This window comes from Mastigoproctus giganteus, chromosome 8 (assembly GCF_048544385.1).
Source record: "Mastigoproctus giganteus isolate SK-2022 chromosome 8, ASM4854438v1, whole genome shotgun sequence".
Classification (NCBI taxonomy): domain Eukaryota; kingdom Metazoa; phylum Arthropoda; class Arachnida; order Uropygi; family Thelyphonidae; genus Mastigoproctus; species Mastigoproctus giganteus.
In genome coordinates, this window is record NC_143582.1 from 174,403,871 (window position 1) to 174,418,981 (window position 15,111).

The following is a 15,111-nucleotide window of genomic DNA, read 5'->3' on the forward strand; positions in this document are numbered from 1 at the left end:
TGTTTAATTAACCCTTTTCAAGTGTTTGTATATGTCTGTATGTATTTACCATGATTGGGCTCTTTGGAGTATGCTCATATATATGTTTTGATGGTTATTTCAGATCAAGTGTTCATTTATGTATGAATTATCTAAATATTCAAGTAGGTGCCACCATTTCTGCATTTCTAAGTAATTGTAAGTACAGTTTATATATAGATGGCAGTCAGAAAATAAAATAATATGAGAAGCTCGCACCTGTTTGATCACTTGTCTGATGATATTACAAAAGATGATATTGGATAAATTCTCTGGATTAAGTGGTAGCTTTTGGTAATTACAAAGCTCCAAAAATCCTGAGTATGATACATGGCAGTAAATAGTTTTTATTGAAACTTTTTTTCCCTTTTGAAGCCTTTTCTGTCATTAGACAGAGAAAGCTTAACAATATATAATATATTATCTTATTACGTGACAATATACGATATCTTATTACCAGTGTTTTTTTTTTTTTGTGACGGTATGGCGTACCGGCACCTTTATTAACAGTGACTTGTGACATTTGGATGCAATGCACTTCGAAATTTATAATATTCCGTAAATTTTTTCACATGTTTACCTACTATTCAAATAAGCTTAAAATGATTTAACAAAATTTGCCTTTTTTAAATTATATAACCATTTTTATAATTCTAAATTACTCAGTCGGATCTCTGTTTAATTATTTTGAATTCCCCTTGGAAGTTACATTTAAAATAGTTTCGGTTGTGGGAAGAAAATTTTCATATAGCAAACGGATTAGGAGAGAATTAACTTGGTACGGCTTGTTTGCAATTAGTGCTGCTGTGCGAATTAAGAGAGCTAAAGTGATTAGTATTGTATAACTTAGCGGTACCTGGTAAAACCTATCCGACCACCTGTCAAGAGTGAGCAGATCAGGGGGTATTCCCAATGGGCTCTGGCCCACCTTCTACTGCAGTGGTGTCCAACCTTTTCCAGTACTGGGGCCATATTCAAAAAAATTCAAAGTTTCTTTAGTGTGTTACATTTTCGATATCTTATTGCATGTAAAAGTAAAATTGAAAATATTCAAAAATTTAATTAAGTACAATACACAATTACATTTACTGAACAAAACATTTAATGAGAAAATTTTTTTGATAATAAAATTTAAAATGCTGTTTTAGTTTACTTTCCTCGTGGGTCGCTGGTTGGACACCTCTGTGAATCAACTGTAAGTGTCCTGTTCGAGAATTGGAAAAGTGATTTTCTTTTACCCCATAAATAATCATGTTATTTCACAGAAGTGCGTTATCCACACTTTTCCGAAAATTTTCCCTATCTCTGTTTACACTTTACTTTACCTGAATATCCGAATGATACCGATATTTTGGACAGTTTCAAAAAAAAAAAAAATAAATAAATAAAAGAAAATAATTTAAAAACTAGTGACAATACTGATGACGAGAGAAGGAAAACGAGGACAACAAAGGTATTAAACGTTCTAAACATGAATTGTTGGCATTTGGTGAAAATGAAGTTAGAAAATTGTCAATTAGAGTTAAATGCAATTCGTGGATACCTAATTGATAGGAAGGTTTCCGAAGAATTGAAGAATGAACGCTCTGAGTATGATACCAATTTCACCGAGTGAATGTGAACGAGGATTTTCAGAAATAAATCTGATCGCCAACCAGCGCTTCGTTGATGACAAAAACAGTTTCTTCACTATTGTTTCTTAAAATTGTGGGCCGTCCCCTGACCTGCTGCGATCCAGCAAAATATGTTGATTCGTGGCTGCTTTGGAAACGTCATTCAGCAACCGATACAAAGAGCAGGAAAAGAAGTCAGCATTGGGTGTCGGATGAGAACTTAATAAAAATTTAGAATATTCTACAAAAACTTTATTATGAAATTATTTGTACTTATTTTACTATACTTGAATAATACATTTATGCTTAATAAATTGTGTTAATATACAGGCGGGCCTCGATTAACATGATTAATTCATCCCACGAGCACATCGCGCAAAACGGAAACGCGTTAATCGAATATAATAACCAATAGGAAAAATTATAATTGGTCCTTGACCTTCTGGAATGTCCATAAAGAATTTTAAAAATACCTTTTAAATAACTTTTTAACTGTATATAATGTAAAAGATTATGGAATTAAATGTTTATTGCATAAAACATCAGTTCTTAAACTGTGCGCCACTTAATATTTTAAATTTTCGAGGGAAACACAGCAATACTCGACATCTGTCGGACACCGTGCGAACTACTATCTCGAGGTAGTTCACAGTTTCAGCATTTCTTATTAAGTTGCTTGGATCTAACTACTAAATGAAACTGTTAGGTATTTCTTTTGGTCTGGGTGCGCCTTGAAAAAAATTACTGAGACATTAAAGGCGCCGTGAACCGAGAAACTTTGGGAACCTCTGACATAAAAACACAATGAAGAAATTACTGTTGCGGAAATATTTGAACAGTGTTGACTTTCTCTTTTCATCAATCAATTTCCGATAGCCGACAACAATCTTCTCTGGGCCCTGGCGAAATAAATATCGCAGAGAACATCAAACCTTTTGTTTGAGGTTCTATGCAATACGAAAGATTTCATCTAATTCTTTTACCGTCATCTCCTTCGCGGTAACATTTTCATCTGGCTCATTTAAAAATTTGAATTTTTAAATGCAAGTCTGCATTGACTTTATTAGCAGGAGACAAACACGTCTTCTTCATGGTTGATGGAACACACCGAGGCGGACAGCAGGCAAACGTTTGTTTATTGACCGTACAACTCGCGGTAAGCTTAACGCGCAATTCAAATCTTTTCCAACTATCGCATAAAAAAAAAGAGATCGCGTTAACTGGAAATTTGCATCGTGTAAAGTGGTATCATTTTTCAAATAGCGTTAACTGAATATCGCGTTAATCGAACTCGTGTTATGCAAAGCCTAGCCGTACTTTATTTCTTGGCGCCTCCGTAGCCAGGTGGGAAGGAGTAGCAGTGCGTAGCACACGCTTCTTGATTAGACCGGGGTTCGAGCCAGTCACCACCAAATAACAAATAACTTTATTTCTTGTTCTTATTCTTTAAAAAAAAAAAAAAAAAAATTACTACTAAAGTAACAATATCATGGGGGGGGGGGGATTAGAGTACTTTTCAAGTTTTCCCGGTAGCAAAGAATGAGTACCGGCACATATTTTTTTACAAAAAAAAACACTTTATTACACAGTAAAGGTCCAATAATTCAATATCTGACAGATCAAGAAATCCAGTAACTTAGCCTCTGAAGGATATTACACAGTCTTTCCCTTCCCGAATCCTGATGGTCAGGATGAAGATTTGCTTAGACCAATAAAAAATCTTAAGAAAACACAGTTAACCTACAATACATACAGTTGTTTAGAATTAAGGCATATTTGCATTATATAATTTATGGCATAGGCAGGATTGCTCAAATGTCACAGGATTGTCTATTGCTAATCGTGAGCATAATTAGCAGGGGTGAAAACTCAAAAGTTTTTCTGTCATGCTGTTCTTACCTGATGCTAACATTATGTATTTCAATTGTGTTTATAAACAGCACCAATACAACTTTCATTCATTTGTATTTGACTAAGGGGAAAATAACAATTTGAAGACTGCTTCATTTCAGCATTATACTGTATTATATATCTTCTGAAGCTAAGTAAGGCATATGTAACTCCAGGAGTGACCCTGTAATATCATTTAAATTAGCATATATTGGAGTTTGATTATCAGTGGACTAATGATTGTTATGATAATGTGATTATTTGATTAGGTTATATGTCCAATCATATAACTTATCATAATGATATTATATGTCAAATCGTATGTTATCATAGTGATCAAACTACTGTTATATAGTTGTCATGGTTAATTTTAATGATGGCTCTTTTACTATGTATTATATTAAAGAGAAAAAAAAACTGACTGAGATAGCTGAAGTTTTTATTGTTATTTTTAGGTACTTTTTTTTTTTTTTTTTTTTTTTTGTTAAAACAAACAGAATGAAGATATTAAAAGGACTGTTTTTAGATAAACAACTGATAATTTGGCATTGTAATGATTTCTTGGATATCAGATTGGATCACACTTCTGCCATAGTCATTATTATTTTTTTCGACCTAACTGATTCTTTTTGGTAACTAGTGAAATCCATAGTCAGAAAATTTAGTTTTTATAAAATTATTTTTTTCTCTTAATGCCATTCAAGTGTTTTTAAAAAATCAAGGAAATCTATATTTTTGGGGTACAAAATATCTGTAGTGTTATAACAGTTAGGCTTAAACTACCTCAAGTAATTTATCAGTTAATCAATGGGGTCTTTGAAATAGTCCAGGTGCTATTTAACCTTTGTTAATTTGAAGACTACTACCTCGAAGTCGGTGCCTCCGTAGCCAGGTGGGAAGGAGCAGCAGTGTGTAGCACACACTTCTTGATTAGACCACCAAATATGGAGGATGCGGAAAGGTCAGGAAATGACCACCGCATATTCCTGTAGCCATATGGCCTTAGTTGCTAATGCTCCTAAAAACCAAATAACAAACAAACAAACCTCCAAGTCATTACTCTGTTGGGTGCCGTTTTTTTTTTTTTTTTTGGCATGAAAAAGAAAAATTGCTAAGTATTTCAAACACCCCAAGTTGACTGCTCGAAGAGTAATTTGTGATTAGACAAAGATAGCATATTTAGTCAAGTATGACAGACATTACTGCCACTTGCCAATGTTTTGTTTATGGTAGGACTCAGATTATACCAAAAGTATTCAGACGCCCTTCCCAACACAGTGTACAACAGTAGCTGACAAGAAATTTGCAACACGGTATTCCTTGAGCAGCAGAGATAAACTGTGTTGTTTGAAGATAATAAGGCACTCAAAACCTACATTGGTATTATTACGTTTATTTCTGAATTGGAAATATGTACATAATCGGGTCAGATGTTTCATGGTATTTTCTTACCACTTCTTTAGTGACAGCTGTCTTTGCAGTATCACTGTCACAAAAGGTCACTTTGGTGAAAAGGAAATTCTTCTGTTTCTTATAATAATGTATTTTCTAGTAGGTAATAGTTGAAATAAATATTAATGTTTGGTGTGGTCCGACATTCTGGAAATCAGAGATTTGATATGAGACAGTTCAAGCTCATAGTGCCAGACATGCACACTTGCTTCTCGAAAGGGCTCTTTTTGTCATGATGCTTGTTTCCTTGCAATAATTTTTCCCATTATATGCTAACAGCTTTCAACTGGATCAAGGTCAGGACTATTAGAAGGCCACTTTAGAGAAGTAATACTGCAAGTAATCTTTGACGTACAAGAAATCACATATGATTCAAATTTCTGGAAAACGATAACCAAATGGATTTAATAAAAGTACTTACCTTTTTTTTTGCATGGTGGCAGGGTGCAAAGTCATGTTGGAAAAAGCAGTTATTCACATCATTGAATTGATCCCTGATTGTTGGCAGCAAATGAGTCTCCAAAACCTGAATGTAAGCATTAGCATTCATATTTCAGTTCAAAAGTGAAGTCGTCCAACCCCTTTGCTAGAAATACACTCCTACACCATATGGCTATGAGGGTATTTCACTGTTTCATGAGGCACTGCAGATTAAATTTCTCACTTTTTCTTGCTTAACATTCCATGAACCATCCAAACCATGGAGGTTAAACTTTGATTCATAGATCATGATAAACTAGCTTAGCTTGCTCTTTTTTTTTTATTTTTTTGTCATTGATGGTATGCTTTCAGACCCATGCTACACAGTTCTTGAACACAGGTGGCCCTTCATTTTCTTCTCATTCATTGCTGAATAACTTTACAGTATTTAAGGCATAGTCTATACAAATATAAGCCTGGCAAGGTGTAAAAGCTTTTTTTCCTGCTGCCGCCAACTTTCCATGAGACACTGCCACTTGCGTGCAACTTCCTAATTAAATTATAGAATGATGGCATTTTATTTTTTATACATTTACTCTTTGAGAAAATCCCTCTTTATAAAGAGCAACAGCTGGTGTGCTTTTTTTTTTTTCTCTCTCGCAGAGCATTAATTCAATGCTCATCCGTCATAAGCAAAACTATGCCAGAAATGATGCTGTGACTTTATCCCATAAAGTGAGCAGTGTGTTCACTTAGTTTGAGGATACTGAAGTTTGACAACTCACTACGCTGGTCCAGAATAAATACGTGAATTTGAAGACCTTTAGGATGAACTTGCACTCCAGACAGGGTACAGACAATATGCATCTCTTTTGTAATTCTTGACACTCAAGGTGCTATCAGACTTCAATTAATCTCAGAGAATCAAAATTGAAAAAAGAAAACATACAAGTAATTTTCTCTAGGCAAGAGCAAAGATTTAGTATCCCCCCCCCACTGCAAAGAAAAATACTGGGCACACACACTACTGCTGTAATCACACTTTTACTAAAACACTCCATGCATGCTCAGGAAAAAAAAAATAGTATAATATTTTTAACAAGGAAAAAAAAAATCTATCAGTTTTACTAACCTGGAACAGGCTTTTTAAAAGCAAGCTGAGTAAATCCTGATCAATTCAGGTATTTTAGATATTTATGTAACTTATGTAATTAGTGCTCTACATAATTGTGAAAAAATTAAATACACTGAACACTCGGTGCTCTCAAAAAGAATGATTTTCCATCTAATCACTAGTGGTGTTCAGTGTTTGTGTTTTTTCCACTAAACAGTTACTATGAAGAGATCTTTTTCAATATGCAGTGACATTCCATGAAATGATAAGCAAAGTATAGAAGAGAATTATATGTAATATGCTATATCAGAATCCACCTTTGCTATTTTATATGTAAGTTATGAATTAATAAAAGAACGAATGTCCATTTTTATGGTTATCATGTTCGCTGCTGAAACACAAAGTTGCATCTGTTAAGTGCTATAAAAGGAAAGCACACGAAATCCCAGCCATTGTATTATGGCTGGGATTTTGCTTAGTGTTAATTGTGTTTTCTAGAGAACACCACCTGGCAACCCAAAGGTTGTGGGTTCAAATCCTGCCTTAGGCTTGGATCAGAGTAAAAATGCAAAAACTTTGGGAGGTGTATTATGGCCACAGAAGCCGATGCACCAACAACTAACAAAAAAAAAAAAAAAAGTAGAGAACACTATAAAAGCTGTATTCTTGGTTCACAGCTTCTTTATGTTGAAGATATTTTATCTAGTTTATTAGTATTTTCCACAAGAAAAGGTAACATTTTTTTAATATTATGTTTGCCGAATTTTATTTATTTAGTTTGTGAAAAGCAAAACATCATAATTAGTGTACTAGGTGGTAGATGACCCTCATCAACCCGTGCAATACCACCAATTTGCTTATTGGAGGCTTGAAGTGGTGGAACCCGTGTTTAGTTTCAAGCACAACGTTCTGGTCAACCCTCCCCCATATCTTCCATTATGCAGTATGATTCCATTTGAGGTTATGATGAATGCCATGGCGAGATCCAAACTTCCTTACATTTCAAGGGAACAGCTAGTTAGTACACTGGACCGAACCTATTGGTAACTCTCTAGGAGGCTTCTGAATAAACTAGTGTATAATCTTGTTGCCTCTACTCTGCCGAGTAGTGTGTATGCGGAGGGCATTGTGAGTCCCCCGTTATACACTTCCTAGTCCATTTCACAAATATACGTGCCAAACCCCATGTACTTTTTCTGACATTCAGTTTTCAGTTGATTCAATCACTGTTCATCCAATTTCCCAAATTATTCCTTTCATCTCAAAAGTGGTACTTGTGCATATGTCCATTCCGATATTCCCTGTCAAAGACTTGGTAATTTGGAATCTCCTCGTTTCGATCTTCTCTGGCTTAAAATCTTTCTACCACAGTCTGTCAAATTCATCTGTTGTCTCTACCGTTCTCCCAACTCCACTAATCACTTGGAACTCTTTGACTTCCTCTCTTTGCAACTTGACTTTCTCCAGTCCAACTTTCCTAATTTTCCTTGTTGATTTTAATGTTCACAACTCCAGTTGGCTTTCGTTTTCTAGTCACATAGAACCAGCTAGTCGAGATTCTTAGGCTTTTACAATTACTAATGACCTCGCACAGACTTAATTTACCTACCAGAATACCAGACAATCCTAAACAGACAGCCAAACGCTTGATCTTTTTCTCATAAACAAACCCTTCTAAATACACGGTCAAAGTGAGTGGTCCTTTAGGCACCTCTGATCACAACTTGGTGATTGTCTCTTCTCCAATGGAGCCTTTATCTCATGGCTATTCCCAACTTCGTGTTGTTTGGCATTACAAGAATGCAAATTGGGATGACCTGCAAGATTAGTGTTTCAAAACTTCTGATGTCAACATTTGCTCAGATCGTGTCAGTGAAATTATCCTTGTAGGAATGGAATTCTTTATTCCGCACTCTACCTTAAAATCTCATCCTTTATTGGAAAACCTTGGTTTTCCAATAAATGTGCTAAGGCTGTTCAAGAGAAGATTCCATATCGTAATTGGCTAGTTGCCAATTCTTCATTTTCTGCCAATACCAGAGCTTGCAACAATTGTAAAGCAGTTATTAATCAGTCCAAACTAGATTTTGAACAGGCTGAGTAAAAAACTTGCTTCTTGCCCAAATACTAGCCAAGGATTCTGGTCTCTTGTGAAAGCTATTGGCTGCAACGTTTGCCCATCTCTGCCAAAACCAGATGGTTCTATTGTCACTTTAGCCAAGGATAAAGCTGACCTGCTAGCATCCCATTTTTGTTCCAACTCATGTATAAATGATCTTGGTAGAACACCTCCCACCATGCTCCATTCAATGCCTCCTTTCAAAAGGATATCAGAAGGATTTTGATGAATCTTGATGCTAAGAAAGCTCCAGATCCTCATGGTATTCTCCACTTATTCTCAAAATCTATGCTCCTGAACTTACTCCTGTTCTTTGCTGCCTTTTTTCACTTTCTTATTCCAAAGGTGTTTTTCCTTCTGCTTGGAAATTTGCTCATATCTAGCCAGTTCCTGAAAAGGGTAACAAATCCCTCCCATCCAATTATTGTCCCATTGCAATTACTTCTACTCTTTCTAAAGTAATAGAAAAATCAATTAACCACCAACTCTTAAACCATCTAAAAACCTTCCATCTGATCAACGATCACCAGTATGGATTCCGTCGGTGTCGTCCACTGGTGATATTCCGGCTTATGTTACCCATTTGTGGACAAATTCATTGGAAAAGTTCGGTGAAACACAAGCAGTTCTCTTGACATCTCAAAGACTTTTGATCATAAAGGTCTTCTGTTTGTTTGTTTGTTATTTGGTTTTTAGGAGCATTAGCAACTAAGGCCATATTACTCCGGGATATGCGGTGATCATTCCCTGACCTTTCCACATCCTCCATATTTGGTGGTGACGGGCTCGAACCCCGGTCTAATCAAGAAGCGTGTGCTACGCACTGCTGCTCCTTCCCACCTGGCTATGGAAGGTCTTCTAAACAAGCTTCCATCTTTATGGTTTGCCAACTGTTTTTTGTAATTGGTTATCTAGTTTTCTCTCTGACCACTCACTGAGGGTGATGGTAGACACAGGTCTTCTAACTTCTCCACTAATGCTGGTGTCCCCAGATCTTCAGATTCTTTCCTATTTAGAAAATTTCAGATCTTTCCCCCACTCTTTTCCTCTTGTATATTAATGACCTTCCATTGACTGGAAATCCTATCCATAGTTTTGCCAATGATAGCACATTGCATTCCACTTTCCATTTTGAGAAACCTTACCATGCTCAATCAGCTTCAACTTCTTGAATATCTGCTACCAATTCCTTAAATGCCAATCTCCAGGTAATTCTCCAGTGGGGCAAAGACAACTTAGTTGATTTCAATCCTTTTAAAACTTAGTCCTGTCTTATATCTTGCAAAAGGATTCTTCTGTTCCTATGCTTATCTGTGGTGATACTCCAATTTCTAGGTAAGATGATATATCACTTTTGAGGATTATCCTGACTTCTAATCTCTCTTTGCACAAGCCCATTACAAATATTGCTTCCTCTGCATCTAAAAAACTTGGTTTTCTCTTTTCCTCTCACCATTACTTTTCTTCCAAACAGCTGTTCACTCTGTACAAATTGCAAATTCACTCTACCATGGAATATTGCTCCCACATCTGGGGCGGCACCCCCAAATCAGGCTTCTAGATTCCATTCAGAAGAGGGCAGTTAGGTTAATTAATGACTCATCTCTAACAGAGTCTCTCCACTCTGTCTCATAGATGTTCTGTTTCTGCTGCATGCCTTTTCTACAAATACTTCCATGGGCATTGTTCTTTTGAATTGGCTTCTATAATTCCCACTCTCTCTTTCAAAACAGTCCGAACACATGCTGCCATCAGCCAACATCCATTCAAACTCACAGAACCAACTTTTCATCTTCCTTGTTTATTCATTCAACTGTCATTTTCTGGAACAACTTATGTACCTTCCTTCATACATATTTCCTGAAAATTAGTCTACAGAAGTTCAAGTCTAATGTCAACAAATATCTTCTTTCTTCTTCTTCTTAATCTCCAGCCCATGCACGGTACTAAGTACTAAAGGTTCTAATACCTCTCGTGTTTGGGGTTTTCATTAAAAAAAAAAATTACAATTTTGTGGAGAAAGTGTTTTCCTATAAAATTACCCAAAAGGATTGTTATAATGGATCCACAGCCTGAGACATCAGGACTAAAAAGGAATCGGGATGAACAGTATGTTGAAGCTTAAGACATTGAATAAACTCTTTATAATATGTCATTCGATGCTGAATAGAGAATTCTATTCAAGTTGTACAAATTCTGAGTTTTATTCAAATGCATCTGTTTATGTTAGAAATACAAACAACACATGTTAGCATTACTTGGAGTGATAATTTTTCACAAATGAAATCCATTTACTAAAAAGCAGTGCCTCCTTGTTCCTGTACCCCAGAGAAGTGCCCCATGGCACACATAAAAGACACTCAGATATTTACGTGCAATTTATTCATCTTTGTCAATGTGTCAGATAATGCTAAAACATTAAAAACCACTCCCATATAGTTATCAAACAACTGAACTCTGAGATCTGTTAAGAAACTCCACAATAGTACCATTGATAATAAAAAATAAGATTCACTGGGGTAGTGATATATCTACTAAGTACTCAAGACCTTCCCCACTGTCAGAATTAAGTTTTTATCACAGATGATAATGACACTATACTTTTGAAAGAGGCATGCATTTATCCATCCATAGACAAAACTACTTTTAATTTGGTGGACATCTGTAATGTACCAAAAAATGGTGGGAATTCACCTAACAGGTACCCAACTTTCTTTTTAATTTTTGGAAATGTTTTGGGTTTTTTGATTCTGCTGAAACATTACCAATATTTCTTAATGGACTGAAGTACTTATTGTAATACTTTACAGCCACTCCCCGACTCATGCAAGGGTTGCATTCTGTGGAACTCTACGTAAGTTGGAATTTCCCTAAAGGCTTATGCAGCAGTTGCAACTATGGGCACTGAATTTGACCGAAGCAAAAAAGAAATGTTCGACAAACATGTAAATAGAATTATTTATTAAATTTTTTTTATCTCGTGCACAGGAAAAATTTAAAGTGTGCAATTACAAAAATTTTCCACAAATGTGTTGGCTGCATATTGTTTTTGCATCCTTTAGTTAAAAGTGATTTTTGTGTTGTGCTTATTTGACATAAATTTATATAAAACTAATAAAATTTCCATTATAAAAATGACCTGACCTTTTAGAGAATTAAATAGCTGTTATATAGCGAAAATTTCGACTTTTGAGGTCTTGGAATGAATTACCAAAAAAAAAAAAAAAAAAAAAAGTGTTAACATATTCGTTCACATTACGATATTTTCACAATACCTCCACTTATTCATACGTGATGCAAAATAAGTTACCATATTTTTTTCCGTTTGCACCAGCCTGCAAAAACTGCATAAAGTCGAATTTACGTAAGTAGAGTATTACATAAGTCGAGGAGTGCCTTTATATGTTTTAATTAAAAATTTAAAATATGCTCTTGTTTTGCACCTTTTTATTTTCAATAAAAAGTATTAATTCTGCTGAAAACTAAAAAAAACCCACACATTTTAGGCATAAAATAGAAATTTCAAACATGCATATATAATTCTGCTTATTATGTATATAAATATTAAAAATATATATATATTTGATGGTTTTAGTTACTTCCATTCTTAGGTTTATTTGAAATTTGGTGTGTTTCACAGCATGCAAAATTTGAAACTACACATTTTGTGTCCTGCATTGTAGCAGCCATCAGGAGAGAATATTGAGTTTCATGTGTTTAATCTTTATTCTGCAAAAATAATAAATCTTTCAAAAACAACTAGGGTAAGACTAGATGTTTATTGAACAAGTGGGAGAAGAAAAAGAAGTAACCTGAAACTCTAAAGAAATACAACATTGGTACTTGTCCGGTAACACTTGACTCTTCAAGCAAAGAGCCAAATAGTTGCAAAACACAGTGGGGGTTACCTGACAGGTTTCTCGCACACAATTTTTGTATGAAAACTGCAAAAAAAAAAAAAAAAAAAAACTTCAGATTTTTAATTAACAGTTAACCATCGATTAACACAGGAATGTTAATTTTGAGGGTCATGTGGCAGGTTCGTCAACAGCATCTGGAATGGTATTACACATGGGCTGCCTGGGATACAGAATGGCATCATGGCCTTCAGCAATGAATCCAACTTCTGCTTGGGGCCTAATGATTGTTGCATACACGTGTGGTGACGACGTGCTGAATGCATTGATCTTAAAGCCATTGTTGAATGCCATACTGCATGCTCTGCTGGTATGGGGAGTGATCAGTTTTGATATTTGGTTGTTGGTGTTCGTTAAAAGCAATCTGTCTGCTTTGTCACCAAGATTCTGGAACCCGTTGCCCTCCATTTTTTTGCTAAGTGCCTGATGTCATTTTTCTGTAGGACAACACCTGAATATGTACTGCAGGGGTTCTCTCTCTGAGTGTCTTCATGGTGTGAATGTACTGTATCAGCCAGCCAGAACCCCAGATCCCTATCAAGCACATGTTGGCCATGACTGGATGGCATCTACAGAGCCTTATGCAACCAGCACAGACCACAGATGTGCTGTGGGATCATGTGCAAAACACCTGGAGGCTATTCAGCACCTGTATAATTCATTGTATCTACAACTTGGTGGACTGACATTATATTGATCTGTCCATTGTAAGCATTTTGTCATTTATTCACACCACACAAATGTCTGCAACTTTTATCATATGTTTCTTAACTCCTTGGCTATCATTACTCTAAGTATCTCTCTGTATTCCGGTTCCTGCAATTTCAATGCAACAGATTGTATCTAATTAATTGATACTAGCTGCTTATCTTGAAGTTTGTTTTTAGATGTTTTTCAGAAGTGTGACTATTTTATATCTTTTGGATGTATTGTACATGAATAGCTTAAACAAAACCTTCACTGTTCACTCTGACAGGTTAAAATAAAGATTTCATGTTTTAATTTTTGCTTAAAAATATTCTCACAGAGCAAAATTTAGTCCAAATATGAGTGCTTGTATAAAATTTTTTCTGATTTTATATATACTAGTGTAAGCAAAGGAATTATTGTTGGTTAGCATGCAATAATTCAGGATAAAGAAATTTAAAATTTAGAAAAATTAATTATAACTTTTAAGTGATATTAAATATTATTTTTGATGTTAGCTTAGGGACTATTTTTAATAACTATTCTTCTATATAAGTTGTAACCATTCCCAGTCAGTCCATTTGTTGACTCAGTTACAATCTGGGCTTGTCACTTGTCATCCTTTTGGAGATGAAATTTTTTAGAGGTTTCTTCAGTCAGGATTATATAGTTGGTCTCAAGCAGAGGGAGTCAAGTCTCCCCATCCCCGTGAATTACTGTTGGTTTGTCAGTGTGCACAAAATGCAAATTACCTATATACACTCATCTACAGATAATTACACTTGATAAAAAGACTATATCTAGTAACTATACATGCTACTGCAGTTAACACAGTGGTTATGATTGCCTTCCTTTCACCATATGGAAGAAGATTAGGTTCATGTCTTACCTACAGTAGAGGAACTTGTATGGTTTAGTTCTGTAGGTGAGGAATGCTTGCCACCCCCCCTCCATAAACTAGAGTTTTTCATTCAGAAAAGAGACAAACCAACCATACTGTTCACACATTTTGCATCATGGCCTTAGTTACCTGGGCTTAAATCTAAAACAAATCTTTTTCTTAGGCCAAACCTTTGGCCATAGTGTTCATTGGCACCATGAACACTATGGCCAAAGTATTCATGGTGCCAATGATTAATAAAAATTTCACTGTTTTATTCTTCTAATTGAAATCATGTTCAGTGTATGTTTGTTTTATTTTTCTAAATTATTCCCTGAACACATTTTAATGTTTTAGCAATAGGGATATTGTGAGGCGAGCTCCCAAAAAGAAGGTGAAGGGACTATTTTTTGCCATTAACAACTTATAAAGTTTTTTCTTAATTTCAGAATTGATAATTATTTGAAATATCTTTTTAATGAAATTTTTCAGATTTAGTCATTAAAATAAATAAATTTATTTTTAATTACTAAAGTTGCTTTTGTATTATTTTTTCAATAGTGCATTGCATTTGTTATGCCTAAGAATGAGAAACAGATCCAGAAACAACAAGCTAGAAGCAAAAGGTTCAGAAAAAGAATGTTGGGCAGATTGAAAAAAGAGAATTCCCAATAATAGTATATACTGCATGATTTTGACATACACTTTTTCTATACTTCACTTCAGGCAAGTAATTCACGCTAACCTCTTTTTGCAATTTTATCTTTAACACAGTAAGACCCCCGTATCCGTGGGGAATACATTCCAAGAAAATACGTAATAATAAAATATAGCAGACTCTAGATTTATCGGGATTGGTCAAGACTCCAAATAAAAAAAAATCAACCAGAAATCATAAAATTCAAGTAATAACTAGAATAGGTATAAACAGTTATTTTGCAAGTTGTAAATAAGCGACAAGCACTGGCATTATAAGTCGTCATTGGGAGATTAGTGTACCT

General features: G+C 35.1%; 1 protein-coding gene across 1 annotated transcript in view; it reads left to right on the forward strand.

The window, feature by feature from the left end:
- The window catches only part of LOC150082019 (uncharacterized), a 115,644-nt gene that overhangs the window by 59,781 nt on the left and 40,752 nt on the right, over positions 1-15,111 (forward strand). The window contains exon 4 of the mRNA XM_090379068.1: positions 14,672-14,836. Coding sequence (XP_090235194.1) covers positions 14,672-14,785 — 114 coding nt within the window. The 3' untranslated portion in view covers positions 14,786-14,836. The remainder of the gene's footprint in view (positions 1-14,671; positions 14,837-15,111) is intronic.